We start from the raw sequence: 18598 nt of genomic DNA, 5'->3' as shown, positions 1-18598 counted from the left end.
ATGAGGAGTTAGTGCTCTAGCAATTTAATATAGCTCTATGAATTTCCCTTTCACGATAGCCACTGGCACCGTGAAAAAAAAAGTCCTGATTACAACACAAGCCAAAGTCATAACAGTATGGGGCTGAAGAAAATAGTTTCTCACCGACGTTTCCGATTGCAACATCCATTTTCTGTCAGCAACCTTAACCCTTAATTGCAAGTTGCAACCAGCTCAATCAAAATCAGGGTGACCGTACAGGTCATGACTAAATTCTGCTAAATGCACTTCAAAAATCTGTCAGATTTATCAAAAATCTGCCAAATTCCCCAGAATTACTCGAGATACACTATAAACAATTTAAATCACATGTATATGTTCTAATATTGCCTTAATTAATGTTCAAATTACATTATAAACTATATATTGTCACATAAAGATAGGCCTACTGTATCAATCTTTCGTTCCGTGTTTTTATGTTGTTGTGTGGTTGTTGTTGTCTTGTCTTGTCTTAATTGTCTCGTCTTGTCTTGTCTTGTTTGTTTGTTTGTTTGTTTGTTTCGTCTTGTCTTGTCTCTTGTCTTGTCTCTTATCTTGACTTGTTTTGTTTCATTTTGTTTAGTCTTATCCTGTCTTGTTTTGTTTCTTTGTTTGTTGGGGTGTTGGGGTGTTTGTTTGTTTGTTTGTTTGTTTTTTTTTGTTAGTTTTGTTTTGGCTTGCTTGTCTGTAGTGTTTTTCCCCAGTCTTGTATAATCTGCAGTTTTTAGGTTTTTATGCCAGCTATTCTTGCCTTTGAGAAAACTGTTGTAACTGTTAATCTTTTAAATCTAATTATCGTTTTTAAGTATTATTTTTAAGGCGGTCTTATTTTTCATTGAATTTAATACCTAATTTTTAATATATTTTGTATGTTACATGTACCATTCAAGTTAGGATTGACAGGCTTTCGAGTCACAGTGTTTTATTATACTTTTGTCAATCCTGGCCAGCTTGGATTGGATTGTTTTTGTTTAGTTTTGTTTACTTTTGTGGATTGCTTGTTGTACCTTGTAATTTGGCCGAATAAATAATAATAATAATAATAATAATAATAAATTGCGCAAATTTCAGGCAAAACGTGGTTGGGTCACGGCGAAATCCGGTTCCCATGTGAACCTCAGCACTTAGACCAGGCAACCTGTCCTATTTTGCAAGGGTTCGGTTTGAAAAGACTGAAACTTTTGTAAAAACAAATGTACCATTTTTTTGCAAATTTGGTGTTTTTTCTGTCAAATAACCCTTTTTGCAGAAATCTGCTAGAAATCTGCCCAAAAAATCCATTCTGTCAAATTTTCGGTCAAACTCGTTTTTTAACAAAAAATCTGTCAAAGTTAGCCGAAAAGCGGCTAAAACGGTCACTATGATCAAAATGTGCAATGTGTTATTGGGAAGGGCGCCACCATGATCCTGGTGTGGAAATAGCTAGCTGGCAGTTTCGTTCGTACGAGCGAAGAGTTTCGCTCGTACCCCCCGCCCGCCCTGCAAACAGGACGCTGGGATACTCTGATGAATTCTCGCTCTGATTGGTTGGATTTTGCGCGACCTGTGACCTGCGCGTCATCACGGTCATGACGCTTCAAGGTTTGAAACGGCCGTTAAGACTGATTCATTACCCTTTTATTTCAGTTTAGAGGTGTTTTTTTTGGTTGAAAAAGCGTAATAATGTAGGAAATTCTTTAAAACTTATCTGTGTTGTAAATTTACAATTCCCGTCACTTGCTCAGGCTCCGTTTCGAATCACGAACGGTCGGATTGCGTTATGCGACGCTCAAAAGTTTGTCCACATGGGCCGCGCGCAATGAAACAGAAATCACATCCGGCATGGAATTCGCAATTTCTATGTGAAGATTTCGGATAGCATTTGCGCACATTGTCTAACTTAGCCTTGGTCAATGCTCTCGTCGTTATTCGTCCCGCACGCGGTCAATCGTCGGCATACATGTATATCCTCACGCGCTATGCACATGCATGTAAAAATACAGCGCGAACAGCGACCTCATGCGGCCACTATTTTATTTTGTTTATGCAAATCAGTTGGGGACGATCGAGAGCCTTGGTTCAATCGTCGGCAAAAGTTTATAAATGTTTTTCTTTATTTTGCGCTGGATTTCTAGCGCACGACCTCGTATGCGAATACAGATAAGTGTAGGCGGTGCTAATATGTGGAGTGTCCAATCACACCTTGGTAAATCCGGACGTCATCAAATTATTTGCAGCTATTCGCCTTTTGCGGACGTGACAGGAACCACAGTTTTTGTGCATTGGTGCCGAGTGCAGAGACACACAACGTGTATGGATTACGTACGGTGCCACGTTTCACTATGCAAGTTTCCACGCAACGATCGACCAATAAGAAAACGACATTTAAGGTCAGCTAAGGCTATTAACATAATGAGCAACACCTCCAAACCTCACATGGACGATTGAACCAAGGCTCTCGATCGTCCCCAACTGATTTGCATATAAAAATAATGGCCGCGTGAGGTCGCTGTTCGCGCTGTATTTTTATGTACATGCACGTGCATAGCGCGTGAGGATATATGCCGACAATTGACCGCGTACGGGACGAATAACGACGAGAGCATTGACCATGTCTAACTGCATGCGGTCTTGAACAGCTGCAGCCAGATGCTTTATACATAGGTAATAGGCCACTTCCTTCACAAGATTCTGTGAAGCTCATCAGAGTATCCCAGCGTCCTGTTTGCAGGGCGGGGGGTACGAGCGAAGCGAAGAGTTCGCCCCATACGTCTCCATATTGTTCGCTCGCGTACCTCACCGCCTGCGCTCGAAAGAAAGCAGGCGCGGCAGATGCGTCATGCGCGTTTACCAATCTGCCGTTAGCGGCGCCCTTCCCCAAGTGCTCGTCATTCACATGGTGACCGTTTTAGCCGATTTTCGGCTAACTTTGACAGATTTTTTTGTTAAACGAGTTTGACAGAAATTTGAGGGAATGAATTGTATTTGGCAGATTTTTAGCAGAATTCTGCATAAATAGTTGTTTGACAGAAACACAAATTTGAAAAAATATTGTACATTAAGCTTCAATCTTTTTAAAACAAGCCCATGCATAATGGGACAGGTTGGCTGGTCTAGGTGCTAAGGTTCACTGGGAACCTGACATAGTATAGTTGTGACATGTGTTCTTATTCCTCCATGTTGTGACGCAACTGTGTTTTGCATGAAATTTGCATAAAATTTCATAACATCTTTATGTTTGTTTATAATGTAATTTGAATCTTAATTAAGGCAAAACTACAAATCTGCATGTGATTTTAAGTGTTTAGAGTGTATTTTGAGCATGGAGGAATTCCTCCATGTTTTGAGTAATTCTGGGGAATTTGGCAGATTTTTGATAAATCTGACCGATTTTTGAAGCGCATTTAGCAGAAGTTGGCCATGACCTTACGGTCACCCTGTGTTTGTATAAATTGCACCGCCGTCCATTCATGCCATTTGTGCAAACTTACTTCTTTCGGCCCGATTCATTTTTTTTTTTCAGTGGACCGTCCAGCTAGGACAGGCTGGAGTAAAACGCGCACTGCCGTACAGTACTGACTCGTATAAACTTCAATAGGTTCAACCGCTGAATGTGTGGCTAGCTAATCTTAGCTTGTTTCTTACAAGTTGAGGATTGTATGTTGCAAATGCACTGACACATGACTGACATGACTGAAGTGTTACTGTAGAGTGTAGTGACTAGTGTTAGTGAGATCAGACTGGGACCTGGATAGTCTTGGCCGAAGACGTCAGTGATCAAGAAGCGTGCGTGGGGAAAATAGAGGTTGTCTTCTTTGGGTGAGAATATCTCTAAAAGTCAATTAGGCCTAGTCCTTGGGGCGAGGGCTTTTTTTCGCTCGCCACGCGGTCTGGTTCACCAAATTTTATAAAACTTCACATAGGCGTGTAGATTATCGTGTACCATATCGAAAAAACTTTCTTCTCCGATCCACAGTTTGTTTGAGGATGAGAAAATCTGGGATAAAATCGCCGACGATTCTACATGATAACAAAATGTAAAAACAGCGCCCTCTATTGACATAGTCAGAAACCTTGGTAATCCTTACTTTTAGGACACCTCTATTTTTTACAAGTTCTGTTCAAAACTGACTTTTGCAGATAACTGTGCAGTAGCAGTACCAAAGTGACTTTTGCAGGCTAAAGCAGTCTTTTTTGGCGAGCTGCGAAGCAGATGCGAGCCTATGTAATACCAATTTCCGTCCGTCTGTCCGGGCGTCCGTCCGTACGTCCGGACGGACAGACGGACGGACGTCCGGCCGTCCGCGTTCAGTTAAAAATGTTGAAGTTTTTGGTTCTAGTTAACATGGGGAAAAAAATAAATGCAGTTGTCATGTATCATCTCTATAACTTCAGTTAGGTTCATATCATTGCAGTAAATTTTAAGATTTTAGGCAGAGTAAAAAAAAAAAAAAGTTTCTCGTCCGGGTTTTTGAAAAATAGGAGGAAGAGGGGCTTTTTATTTTTTATTTCTTATTTTTTTCAAGATGGCCGCCATTTTAAAATTTCCTGCAACCGTTGGTGTTTCCACTGATCAAAGACACTTTTAAAATGAAAGACAAGTTGGACAAGAGAACTGAACATATCGTCACCGACACCACGAAGTAACACCCATCTACATACCAGTAAAAACTAGCAATCGGATAAAACGGCAACTAAAGTTGAACGCCTTCTAAAACAACACTTTGCGTCAAAACGACAGAGTATTTTCAGTTGGGTTTCTCGTTGTGGACACTTGATGAATTGAATTTATTAAATCTGCTGTTTTTCACCCGTTTGTGTATTAAATAAACAAGAAATAAGAGAAAAAAGATGAGTGTTAGTTCGTGAAACCGAAAAGGCTGCGAAACTGTAAATTTTCATTTTCACGAAGTAACACTCTTCAATGTATTCAACACGGGGAAAGTGCAACTTCAGGTCAGCGCGCGCGCACTCATACAACTTGTTACAAGAAGAGTGTTACTTCGTGAAAACATTTTTGCTCACTTATGAGCAGAGTGCGCGCCATGCATTTCAATGGTAAATGGAACTTGAGTGTTACTTCGTGAAAACAAAAATTGTCACTTTTACACAAAAGTTGCCATGGATACTTAGCGTAATTATTAAAGTAAAGCTCTGGAAGCTTTGAAACTTCGTGCAATGGTAGGCCTTGATGAATAATGTTTAAAAATAAAAAAAACTGAAAATCGAAAAAAATATGGTTAACTTTAACACGGTAGAGTGTTACTTCGTGGTGTCGGTGACGATATTTACAGTGTCCTTTAGAGTTGTATTGGTCTACCAAGAACAGTTTTAGATGCATTTGCTTTAACCACCAAAAGTCATGATTCATTTTGGATGAGTGATTTTACAGATAAAATCAAGCACCAAATGTCAACTCTCAAAACCTAAAAGAGTAAACGCCAAGCTATTAAGAATGTGGGTTTGGGGTTTTTTTTCTCATAAACATATGGAGATTGCTTGCAAATATTTGAGGCAATGTTTTTATTCTATATAATTGGTCAGTTTATTTTTGCAAGTCTATATTAATTCTACTACACAGACTTTACCTGCGAATGCAGCGAAAAGATCACCTAGTGTTGTCTTGCCATCAAGTACTGTCCGTGCATACCACGGTTTTATAACTTTAATTTTGGTTCATATGGAAACGCAAACGAAAACCATTGTGATGAAATCGAACAAAACAAAATTAAGATTCGGGCTTTAATTTCTTGTTGATGAATGCATGGAATGCACTGAGTGACTGCTACTATAGTACTACTAGCGCTAGTGACAGAAAACATCGGCCGCGCGAGCGAATTCTTTAAACACATGCTCCAGCGTGAGCTAGTCTCACACCGGTTGCATTCTGGCTTCGAAGTCAGCATTTACCGCATACAGTACGGCAGACAGATTCCGGTGGAATTTTCAAACGACTGTAGTCTAAAACTATCAATAGACATGTACGTAGTCTGGTTCCCTAGACGTGACAATTATTCCTGACGCTCACGTCTCAGCCTCGACTCTATGGGCGCGTAGATTCATCTGATAGTCAGAATCTTTTGGTCTGGGAACCAAGTGGGTGAGTTTTGTTGTGAACTCGCCATGCTCGCACTGTCACAGGGGTAGCGATCACACGTCGATATTATGTGGTGTACAAAGTGACCGACAGAGTCTATACTGAAAACTTCGACTCCCATATTTCGCAAGTATTTATTTTCCGATGAATTTGTGGACTTTTTCAGTGTTTTTACTGCATTTTTCAAAAATAAAAAATAATAAAAAAATCCAGGCGGCCTCCAAAAAGGAAGCGGGCGGGGACGAGAAACTTGTTTTTTTTTTTACTTTGCCTTATTGAGGAACTTTAATTCAAGGATATGTTAAAGTTTTTAATTGTTACATGTACATGTATACTGGTATAACATGTACGTGTGTGTATACCGGTATAACATGTACATGTACACTATGCATTTTGGGGATGTGCATGAGCTTCTGGTTTGTGGGGTTGGAGTAGGGATGGGGTAGGGGAGGGTGGGGTGGGGTGGGTTGGGGGATAGGGTTGGAGTTAGGGTTTGTGTGAGTAGGATGAGTAGGGGAGCTAGGATGGGTGGGGCGGGGTGGGTTGAGGTGGGGTGGGGTGGGGAGAGGGGTTGGAATACTGGGTTTGGGTGGGGTGGGGATTTGTAGGGGTGGGGTGGGAACAGGTAGGGAGAGACAGGTAGGGGGAGACAGGTAGGGAGAGGATGGGCATGGATGTAGGGGTTGGGTTAGGAGGAGGTTGGGCAGGGGGCGGGATATAGGATCGGAGTAGGGGTTGGGTTGGGGATGGGTAGGGATGGGTTGTAGTAGGGGTTGGATAAGGGGAGGGGGCAGTATATAGGGATCAGAGTAGGGTTGCATGGGGTCAGGTGGGGATGTATGGGTGGGGGAATGGGGTGGGCGGGATATTGGAATTCGAGTAAGGGTTAGGATGGGGATGTGTAGGGTGGGTAAGGACAGATAAGGGAAGATAGGGTAGGTGGGTGTAGGGGTTGGGGTAGGGGAGGGTACGGGTCAGGGGAGGGGGAAGGAGATAGGGATTGGAGTTTGGGTGGGGTTGGGATGTGTAGGTGATAGGGTGGGGATGGTTAGGGGAGGATGGAATGGGTGTGGGTTGGGGGTTGGGTGGGGATGGTTAGGGGAGGATGGAATGGGTGTGGGTTGGGGGTTGGGTGGGGGAGGAGGTAAGGTTTTGGGATGGGGTAAGGTTTGGGGGAGGTGGTGATGGTGCTGTGTCTACATGTACATGTATACCCATTCTTGTTCTGCATTTGTGGCGACTACACAAGAGTTTTCCCATGGTAATACAAGTATGGGGACCAGAAGACACTGTTGGGGCTGCAAAAATCCACAACTGGGTCCTAATTACCCTAACAATGGAAAACTCCCCCATAATACAGTGACGGCTAACCTATATACACATGTATTTATTAGGTAATCTGTTGACTTTTTATGTTGACATTTAAAAACTGACCCCTACACATAGGCACATCAACAAGAATCCTGATCCCCTTCCATCATGCCCATCCCCAACCCTACCTTCAGCCTCCCTTCCTGCCTTGGACAGCGAGCCATGGCGGCTTCGCCGTTCTAGTTTCTTCATATAATTATAAACTCATGATAGTTGTAGTTTTGAAAGCACTTTCGAAGAAAATGTGACTTTCCTATCTTTTTGCGCAGTCAGACGTGCATGTTGTAGTTCTCACACGCGTGAAAGCCCTACATAATGAAAGCCCGATGCTGATTGGCTGCTAAAAAATTAATTAGTCTGGTTCCCAGACCAAAAGATTCTGACTACTCCTGAATCTTTTGGTCTGGGAACCAGACTAAAAATAAATAAGTTAGTCTGGTTCTCAGACCAAAAGATTCTGACTATTCCTGAATCTTTTGGTCTGGGAGCGTAATTTTTTTTCCTAGGAGGGTTAGGGGCAATGTCATGAATAATTCAGTTTTTCCTTTGAATCATTGCAAGACTTAGGTTCTCGTTCTATTTTCCCCTTAATTTAAAATTATCTCAGTGATAAATTTGGAGAAGAAAAATAGCTGATGAAAATGAGCAGCGACGACGTGGATTCGAACCAGGGATCTTTGTACCCATAGCTCATCTCGCTATCCACTAGGCTACTGTGTGATAGCTCGACGACAACCGTTCTTTAAAATGCTTTAATGTATTGTAACTAGTTGAGTAACTAACAACAATGCTGTTGATGTCATTGTCCGTTCTCATGGATAAACATGAATTATTCATGACATTGCCCCTAACCCTCCTAGGAATAAAAATTACGCGGTCTGGGAACCAGACTAAAAATAAATAAGATGGTTTTTTTTATCAGCCAATCAGCATCGAGCTTTCATCGCATCAAGCTTTCACGTTTGCCATCTTGGATTTTGAGTCTGTTTTCTGGTTGTCATCGTCGTCTTTTACCCCTGAATTTCCCTCATAAATCAAAGCCCTGCCCTCTTTCCACAAAATTAAACCTGCTGATATTCAAGAAGGTGTCATTGCCAATTGTTCAGATGTGCCAAGAAGTATCAGAATGTCAATTTTGAGTGTCATTTAGTCAACTGTTTTGGTGAGTCTTTCCCTTCCTATATAGGAACAGGGTCCTAAAAGTAAGGATTACCGAAACCTTTTCTCACACAACGGCTGTCCGGTTCGGGCGGTCTGTTCTTGGCGTGACGCGGGTATTTAATTGTTCGGGTTGGCGGGAACACGACTCAGGAATACTGCACTCGGAACATGATCTCACACCACCTATCCGTCGGGATTATACCTGTGTCAAGAACAAGACCCGCGCGAAATCGGCCAATGAGTGCTTGCTCAAGTTGCTAGATGATATTTCTTTCATATTATATTCTAGATTTTTTTGTAATTTCTCATCGGGATGCCAAACTATCTTCATTACAGTTTTCCCGAACATGAAATGATCAAGTTTTAAATTTAAGATTGAATGTATTAGCCACATAAACATCGATTGGTATGATAAACCCTAGCCCGACTGCATCTGGCCGTACAGTACTATCGCAAGCTCTGTAGTACGGCCAGACGCCCAATGCCCCCCTAAACGCTGAACTCTGATGTAGCGATTTTGCTACGGATTTTGATCGAGATTATCTTCTCATCCAGGACAGAAATTTCCAAAGTTAAGGTTCCTAGTCGTAAAGGAACTCATACCTTTTCGAAAAAACTTTCTTTTATCTAAAAATCTTCATCCATCTGGCCAAAATACGACTTTCAATCATCATCTCCCACGAATATCGTCTCGAAAATATCCCTCCATGCAATTTCAAAATGGCGGCCGCGTTGTAATGTATGCATTTTGTGGACACACTTGGGCAAGATTATGAATATGCATTCAGTTCATGACATTTGCCAGGCGCGCGGGGCGGCTGGCAATACAAACACGAGGTCATGAACTGATAATGCATATTCATAACCTTGCTCAAGCGCGCCCGCATAATGCAAACATTACAATGCGGCCGCTATTTTGAAATCGCATGGAGGAACATTTTTGGGATGATATTCGTGGGAGATGATGATTGAAAGTCATTTTTTGGTCAGATGGATGAAGATTTTTAGATAAAAAAATGTTTTATTTTCGCAAAGGTATGAGTTCCTTTACGACTAGAAACCTTAACTTTGGAAATTTCTGTCCTGGATGAGAAGATAATCTTGATCAAAATCGGTAGTAAAATCGCTACATCAGAGTTCAGCGTTTAGGGGGGCATTGGGCGTCTGGCCGTACTACAGAGCCTGCGATAGTACTGTACGGCCAGATGCAGTCGGGCGACATAAACCCCAGAACTCTTATCGCAGGGTAACATGTTTTCAATAATAATAGAAGTGTGTGGCATCTGGTGGAGCATCTGAACTTCTGATGAAAAATGTTATGCCTGAAATTAAAAAAAAAGAAGTAATGCACATTAATTTTGATGCAGCCTAAAAAAAGGAAGCGGGTGAGCCGTTGGGGTTTATTGGTGGTTCTTACAGAATGGATGGAGCAACAACAAAATATGAATCGGTTCTTAAAACAATATTCAAAAAATAAGGGTAAGACGGTTTCCACTGAAATAAATTGCAGTTGTTATGCTACCACTCAAAGCTCTCTTCTTCAAAAAGTTTGCAAACAAAAAGTGGGTCCTTCAATTTGATGAGACTTTTGATGCATGTTACAACAATTATGTAATCGGCCTGTGATGTACACAGGTGCTCACATAACTCGTTTTGTCAGTTGAAAATAAACTAGTATTAACTACATTCAGTACAGATTAAAACACACTTGTGTGGGAAAAAAACTGTGAAGGTTAAAATTGCCCCCCCCCCCAAAAAAAATAAAAAATAAATAAATGAAATACAATTAGATTATCTATATATATAAGAGAGAGTTTAACTCGGCCTCCGAGACGATGTTTGCTCATGAAAGGATCCGAGACCGCGGGCTCCCGCTGCGCCAAAATCGCTCCACGTCCGTGGAAAAATACGGAGGGTGTCTACCGCCGGGTCGGACACTTCGGGTCGTCCTGATTTTCCCGTACGGACCGGCGATCCTTTTCGTCTATTTTTCGTGACTGCATTTTGCGCAGGAATTTGCCGTCGTGTGCGCTTTCACGTTGACTGCCTGGCCGCCCCCTGTGCTGGCTTTTTCTGCGTGTCTAGACTGTGCGAGGTCAGCGAGGTCAACGTAGGGGTTTCGTTTACGTGTTCTACTCAGCCGTTCTGCAAAAGCGTTCACCAAATTGTGGATGGGGTGACCTTGGTAAAATATTTTTTCTCCATGGTGCGTGGCCACCGAGTGCCCCTATTCTTTCATATGCTTCGCTTGCCGCCCCTGCGCCGAGTGCAACGAATACTCAGAAGGACTACACATTAAGTATGCCTTGCGCGGTTTGACCAATCGAAAGTCTACACTGCGTAGTATTTCCGGGCTATGCAAAACTGTCGATGGCAACGCGTACTGCAGCCTGCTCCACACCCTGGAAACGCGGTTGGGTCTACGGTGCTCGCTATTTGAAGCGCAAGCATGTGACGTCGCGTGATAGAGTGCTGTTGCTTCCATAATGTATTTACAGCTCCATGCTTCCACCACCACCAAGGCTGAGCGTTCAGTGTCGCGTTATAATTTCGGGGCCTGTTTGGGGTCAACGAAGGATCGATGCATTGCTTCAAATATCGCGATCTTCAACGAAGTCACAAAAAAAATCGACGAAAAAGTGTCCGACCCGGCGGAAGACACCCACAATTTTTACACGGACGTGAAGCCGCGGTTTCGGATCCTTTCAGAAGCAAACATTTCTCGGAGGCCGAGTAAAACTTGCTCTTATATATAGATGGTTGAACCAACTTGAAGTTGAATAAAAGTTGAATCGCAGACGGTCTCGCAAATTGTAAGAAGTTCAAGTTTACGTTTGTTGAAGAGTCCAATACTGAAACTTAATTATGACCTTCCTCCATGATTCCAATTTTTTGGTAACAACATTTTCATTTTAAATGACACCTTCACGTTTTATTGCATTATGATTTATTGTCAAACTGTACAACCAGCCTTCGCCTGTGTACTACAGTAACCTTTTCACTACGTTTTCCAAATGCGACTGCCTCACAAAAAGCCAATTTAACAGACCAACGGCAACATTTACAGACAGTTGCCATGGTACATAATTATCATGTGCGTAAATCAACGGGGGACAGGGGAACCCCCCCTCCCCCCCCCCCCCCCACACACACACACACACATTTTGAGGGGGGACATTGTTTGGTCTCCCCCCCCCACACACACTTTTTCTTCCCCGAATAAAAATATTGTAGCCTACAATAATGATTCTATTGCTCAGAATACATGTAGCTGATTCAATTACTCAAAACTCCAAACTTTCACAGATGATCTTTTGCTCAAATTGGTTTTAGTGATCAAAAATTGCCTCAGATCACACCACAGAAATTGCTATTCTTTAACTGCATGTCTCCCCAACTATATCCCCCATTTACATTTAATTCCCCGCATTTTCATCCCCAACACTATACGCCCTACCCGATCTATGATCGGGTAAACCAGCTTGTATTAAATAAATTTGTATTTCTTTTTGTGAATACTTGAACCACATTGCTCCTAAAATATAAGAACATACCAAAACAGTATTTGCAGTTATTGTCATCTTTATTTTTTTTTTTGAGTCATTTTTTTTAAGTGTAATCAAAACTAAAATCAACTTAGTACATGAACTTGAGATTTTGTGGTTTTGTAATAAGACACTTCAACTTATAATGAGATTCTCATCTGGGCTACGGTTTAACTATATATATTTTAATGTAGTTAATACATAACATTCGATCTTAAAACTTAAACATTTCAAGTTGGACAAAAGTAATGAAAAAGGTTTGGCATCCTGATGAGAAATAATAACAAAAATCTAGAATATGCATGTACCGGTAATGTGAAACTTGAAAGAAGTATCATCTGGCAAGCACTCATTGCGTTTCGTTCTGTTTGCAGGGCGGGGGTACGAGCGAATCATTGCGTGCGAAAAGGTTTCTGACTGTGTCAATAGAGGAGAATGTTTCTGATGTTTTTTCTCATGCAGAATTTTCAGGGTTTTTTATCCCAGATTTTCTCATTCCTACTGCATAAAATTACATTGTGTACAATCAATCTAATGTTGATGTACAAACAGTTAGAGCAAATTTGAGAGTTAATGAGGGAATGTTATCAGTAAATTTGCATAAATTACATATTCAGAGTAATTATATTGTCATGTACATGTATCGTTCAGCATGTTTAACAGGCCTGTGCTGGGCACCATCAAACTTTCCTAAAAGACAAATTAAGATTGATTGGTAATCTTTTAATTATACTGATACTTAAAGAATGATTAATTGATTAAATTGTATAGCCTAGCCATTTATTTTGTTTGATAAGGCCAAACAAAAAAAATGGTGTGTTTACAGTAACGGTCTGAGAAAAATCCAGGTAGGTAGGTAGGGAAATAATTTTATTTTGTAATATTTTTTTTATTTCAGTTCTGCAGGCTCCTGCGTGTTCTTTCGCAAAAATATTTGTATAAAAACATTATTCAAGCATTCAAGATACTCAATCGATACATTTCATTCCAAATTAATTCGTACTGTCCCAGGGTTCTCCCCAGGATTTTTTCAAACCTTAACGCGAATGTCGGAATGTCTTTTGCCGACTTACACAAATACACAAATTGAATCACGGAGTGAAAAAAAAATGTAGATTGAATTAATGGCCTATGCGCATCTGTATCTGGATCATGCAAACAAGATTCATGGCTAAAATTCAAAGGCTTTGATTTACCCCGGTTTTTTTCTACATCCATGGTTGATTCCAGCAAATATATCCTCAATGTTTATCATCACAAACAGGCTGTGGTATTGATCACCAAAAGTCATACATGTACGTACGTACGAAGCAAGGATAGCGTTGCCGGCAAGCGTTAACAGTGGTACGATATACAGATCGCTTGCATACTGTACGTCCATGTAGTGTACATTGAGCACGTGCGTACGTGTACAGTCACAACTTAAATGTGTGCATTGTACTGGTACAATAAGGGGACCCCCAAAATGAACAGAGCGCATGCGTGCAGTCGAGAGGGGGTACTGTTATTGATGTGCTATATGTGTGCATCTACTGTTAACGATGCACACATGTACAGACTGTGCATGAAACAGTGTACACGAACAGGCTGGCCGATGCATCAATCACGGGCTGTGCATGTCAGTTAGCAGTGAGTGGGACTTTTCACTCGACACTTCTTGCAAACCGCAGAGCACGATGCCGACTTATACAGAGGAATTTGTGTGGTTTTGAGGAAATGGGACTGAACACGCCGATTTAGGCGAAATGGCGGCTTACAAAGGCCGGCTTAGAAATGAAAATTTCAATGGAAATGCATTAGAGACAATCGTGACTTTCGTCAGACGGCCGATTTAAGCGATATGACGGTTTATACGATGTCGGTTTAGCCGGAGTTTACTGTACTTCAATCTTGCAAATCCCAACACCACTTGTAAACTTTGATCATAAACAGTTGGACTCTGTTTATTTGTGGCATGCCAAATCACATACATGTAGGTGGGAATCACATGGATGTCTTCTATACGTGCAGGATCCGGTGGGATGCATGTCAGAATTCACAGAGCGGAAGAACTCTGGGTTGAGTTGCTTAAACTCCGGGTTGAGTTCTTCCAACATCAGGATTTTATGTGGGCATCGCTTGAGGCTAAGGCTAAGTCGAGGTGAGCCATCTTTTTTGATGCTGGTTGTTACGGAACTGCATCAGTGTGTGTGGTATTCGACTAGATGAATATCATCTGTTTGTTCCATGCTGTCAAGCTGCGCCTTCAAGTAGGGCTCAAGTGTATACTGCACTAACAGGGTGCATCAATGCTGGGCTTGGCATCTGGGCTTAGCATCTTAGAAGTGGGCCTTCACATGGAAGTTTTAAAGCATGTCGAATTGCTTTGGAAAGCGACGCTTGAGATTATCACAGAGTTGATCGGTGGGCTACCGGTAGGTGTTGGAAGCTGTTTGGTGTGAGATTTCTCCGGTTGGTCAGCTGTGGCTCCCGATGAGGCTGGAGGGCGTGACAAATCAGGCTTTACTTCAGCCATGTTTGGGCAGGGACCAATGCTGTGGATTGTGACGATTTTCAGCTGCTGGCAGAGGGGCTGTGTATTGTATAAATGCACGTAAAAGAACCCAGGAAACACTTATCGCTAAGAGAAGGGGTTTGCCTCGGTGTTTCTGGCCTCCTGTATAAACTCCACGTGGAGTATTTCCAACCAAGAAGAGGGGCAGGCCGGCTATAGCTGGGCGTAGTACCTGCATGATATAAAACGGCTGTCGAGACCAGGGAGAATCTTTGTAACGGCACATGATTTGGACATACAAGTAGCCCACACATGTCCGAGCCATTACATGCCGTGAGCTTAATTCTGACTGGTTTGGTGACACATTTCTTTGGTGACACGTTTCCAATTGGCGCCATTTATTTGCTAGACGGTGCGGGTAGGTAAGGTATTTGCACCTGCGCCAGTGTCGACCTTAAGCTTAAGATGGTGCACGCCCAGGAGGTTGGGACACATGACATCAAAGACAGTGACGGCTTCATCATCTTTATACTGCTTGATAGGTGTCATGCTGATTTCAGAAATCTGGATTCCACAGAACAGGTTCTCAGGGGGTTCCTAGTCTGTGCTGTCACCAGACAAGGAGGCACCGGTCACGTGCTTGGGGTCACCGCGGGCCCGAGATTTGTTGCTTTTGCTACGTGCTTGCGGTTTTCCCCTAGACAGGCTGCGGTGCCATGCCTCTTGATTCGCCCCTATTCTGCCTACACTTGGATTTGCGGCAAAGCTTGGCCCAATGGCCTTTTGAACCACATGATTTGCACACAACGCTGTACTCCAGGCATTTGCGAGGCTTATGGGAAAGGCAGCAATGATGTCACCTTAATTGTCATATTTAAGACATCCCAGTCTAGGTGAATACCAAGTTACATTATAACCAAATCGGACCGATAGTTCCCGATCATTTACGACCCAATCATTTGCAAACAAAAACATTAGATTTCATTTTCAAAACAGCCACAGAATTACTAAATACACCACCTGAAATAAAAGTAGAGATCTGCAATTAAGATTGAGGTACTTAGGTTTACTTACAATCTGGATATTATTGAACGACAATAGGGAGTCCGGAACTAAGGCAGCTTCAACTGGTTTCTGCTCATAATTCTGACCCTACCAATCATGAAGGAGCCAAAAGTTTGGGGGATAAAAAAGCAAAAGAAAATAAATATTAAACAAAATCTTCAGAAAAACAATGACTGTTTCGGTAACTTGCCGATTTCACAAAACTTGTCTTATCTTGAAACTCATCTCAGGACTTTAGACAAGCCCCCATTCTAAGATTGATCTTAGCTAAGACCAGGGTTCAACCTTAACTTTTCTCTTTTAAATACAGTGTCTCATAAACAACAATGTGCATATGCACATGTAAAAGTTGTAGAGCCTGAAAGTTGACCCCTGGGGGCGTGCTTCAGGGCCCCTCAAAAAGGAAAATCAACGTGTAAAAGTCAAAGTTTTTGAAATATTTTTGGTACATTGATTTTTTAAGAAATCATTCCATTTAATGGAAACTGAAAAATAGCATGACATGAAAGAGAAATATCGTGCCAAAAACTTACACGTACCTTTCACTTCCGAAAACTTACATGTGGACTCGTGGAACTCGATCTCTTGTTCAAGCATGAACATTTATGAAATGATTGTGTGGTGGTCATTGGGTAAAAACTTAAACTTAAACAGGAGAATTTATTTTGGAACGGACAATTTTTTTGGGAACAAACTTGAAGGATATTTTCATTTACAAACAAATCTAAAATGGCTGTTGATAAGAACTGTATTAAAACGTGATCCAAACAAGCCTGAATAATCTGGAATCCATCAGATGTAGGTAGGTATTCACTATTCACGTAGTTATCATTTTCGTTCTCACCCTCTCATGTTTTCATATGTAGTTATTCCACATTTCCATTACAGAAAACATCTCACCTTAGTTTACCTACATTTGCATATCAGCGCGCTCAAACATTCGCTGAAAAGAATAGCGCCCAAGCCTCACCCTCCACGCCCACTACATTGTACATGTCCCTTAAATAGCCCTGTTACACAAAGACTCCTCTTAGTTTTTTCAGGGACACCATAGTGTGAACATCGTGTGAATTACATACAAACACAAATTGTTATCGCTGTGCTCGTAACAATGGCGAACATAAACGCCAAGACGAAACTGAAACTGTTACTACTACTACTACATGTAGTACTACTAGCTCAAGTGGTTTTTCTGGAAAATCACTCTCCAACCAAGACTCCAACATGATACCGGTATTTCCACCACTACAACCGGGTCTAATCCCGGGTCTGATGGTAGGAAATACATCGGGAACAGGCACTTCTCCAGCGAGAGTCACTGCAAAATTCCCGACAAATCCCGCCTTCGACAGAGCACATGCCAGGAAGCAGAGATCGTCACTCATGTACTTGCGGGTAGGTGAGGCTTGGCGTTCGATACCATATAAATGTATGTCCCTGAACGACCAGCCCGCCCGGTCACAGAGGCGGGGCACCACCTGACCACCGCCATCACCATCATATCTACTCGCAAGTACACACCATGATCAAGCTTTCCAAGCAAGCCCCAAGATTTTCTACATCACGATCAGCACCTTGTGGATTTCTACATGTATTTTATATATTTTATCATTTTCATAATTCAGAAATAATAAGGTTTGACTTCTCCACATTCTTCGAAGGATTTTGGGGTTCCTTTTTAACTCCGAGACAAAGATATCCATTCTACCATGGATTTTTTATCCAATGTATGCGTCGTCATGATTTTTTTCTTAACATGACTCGGTAACTTAACCGCAGTTCGCAGTTTCAACTCGCGATTTCAATTGGACTGGGACGGAGGATTGACTTTGGACGTTCAGGCCAATTCGATTGTGATTACTTTACTACTCATTGGTGTCATCTCCCAGGGATTGCCTTCTGGGTTTTCTCTTCTAATTCCATATGATTTATTCAGTGAATATGTGATGACATTAACGGCCTTTCCATTAGCAGCACTCAACCGGCTAAGGGTAAGCTTTCAGTTTTTTCATCCTTAGACAGTGGGTTGGTCTTCTACTAGTACCATTGAGCATGTTCATATTATAGGCTCACATGTACATGTATCTACGCTCAGCTTCCTTTGGATAGTATGTTGCAACGTGATGCCACTTTAGTTTGATATCATTACAAGATTGATAAAAAAAAGTCTTGACTCTCCATAGATTTGTTCTCGAACGTTTACTGGTGTCTGGATGCCGCATTCTTTCCCTGCTTCTTCCCTATAGATACGATTGTGTTGGGGAATGTTGTGAATGAGCGTTCCTTCTACAGATTCCTTCATAATCTATCCCTTGAATAACTTGCTCAGCTGGCCTGTTTATATTCATCAGCCTGTTGAGATGGTTTGTTGATTATTAGTACAATAGACCAAGGAGTACTGCCTTACTCTTCCGTCTATGCCTCGGGCCTTCACAGAATCATTCTTTTTGTCTGGTGCCCTTGCAAGTTGCCTGGTTTGATGATAGACCGTTTGAATGTTTCAGGGAAAACACCAGATGCAAGTGAGGCGTTAACAATTCTTGTTATGATTGGTAACAAACTAGGCAAGCATTTTTTTACAAGCCAAGATGGTAACGTGTCTAGTGAACAGGACTTGCTTGGGAATTGCCTAATGAGTTTCTCAATGTCGGGTCTGTTGAGCATCTTAAAATTGGGTAGATTAATGCAAGGATCTAGCTGAGACTCGCATACAACGGTATCAGAACATAGTGAAGTTTCAGGTACAACCTTTGGCCTAATTTGCTCGACTTTATCATTGAAGAAGGACATAAAACTATCTGCAAGTTCAGTTTCAGAGTCACAAACTGGCAATGTCTTAGGACAGGTGTTCAGAAGACCCCGTATTGT

General features: G+C 41.8%; 2 protein-coding genes and 1 long non-coding RNA gene across 3 annotated transcripts in view; 1 reads left to right on the top strand and 2 right to left on the bottom strand.

Moving 5' to 3' along the window:
* The window catches only part of LOC119723831 (cysteine protease ATG4A-like), a 68305-nt gene extending 68053 nt beyond the window's left edge, over positions 1 to 252 (bottom strand). Inside the window, exon 1 of the mRNA XM_038194709.1 lies at positions 145 to 252. Within this exon, the coding sequence (XP_038050637.1) occupies positions 145 to 169 (25 nt within the window). The 5' untranslated portion in view covers positions 170 to 252. The remainder of the gene's footprint in view (positions 1 to 144) is intronic.
* Positions 253 to 3524: 3272 nt separating this feature from the next.
* On the bottom strand, positions 3525 to 3743 carry LOC119723830. Its single transcript, XR_005270585.1, has 2 exons — positions 3676 to 3743; positions 3525 to 3620 (listed from the first exon to the last, which is right to left on the bottom strand). It is a non-coding gene; the product is annotated as an uncharacterized LOC119723830 (long non-coding RNA).
* The window catches only part of LOC119723829 (probable UDP-sugar transporter protein SLC35A5), a 74474-nt gene continuing 59490 nt past the window's right edge, over positions 3615 to 18598 (top strand). Inside the window, exon 1 of the mRNA XM_038194708.1 lies at positions 3615 to 3816. The gene's annotated coding sequence lies outside the window, so the exon portion shown is untranslated. The remainder of the gene's footprint in view (positions 3817 to 18598) is intronic.

Source organism: Patiria miniata, unplaced genomic scaffold, assembly GCF_015706575.1.
Source record: "Patiria miniata isolate m_02_andy unplaced genomic scaffold, ASM1570657v1 HiC_scaffold_17, whole genome shotgun sequence".
Classification (NCBI taxonomy): Eukaryota; Metazoa; Echinodermata; class Asteroidea; order Valvatida; family Asterinidae; genus Patiria; species Patiria miniata.
Note: the sequence above shows the minus strand (reverse complement) of the source record. Positions and strands in the feature narration are given on the sequence as shown.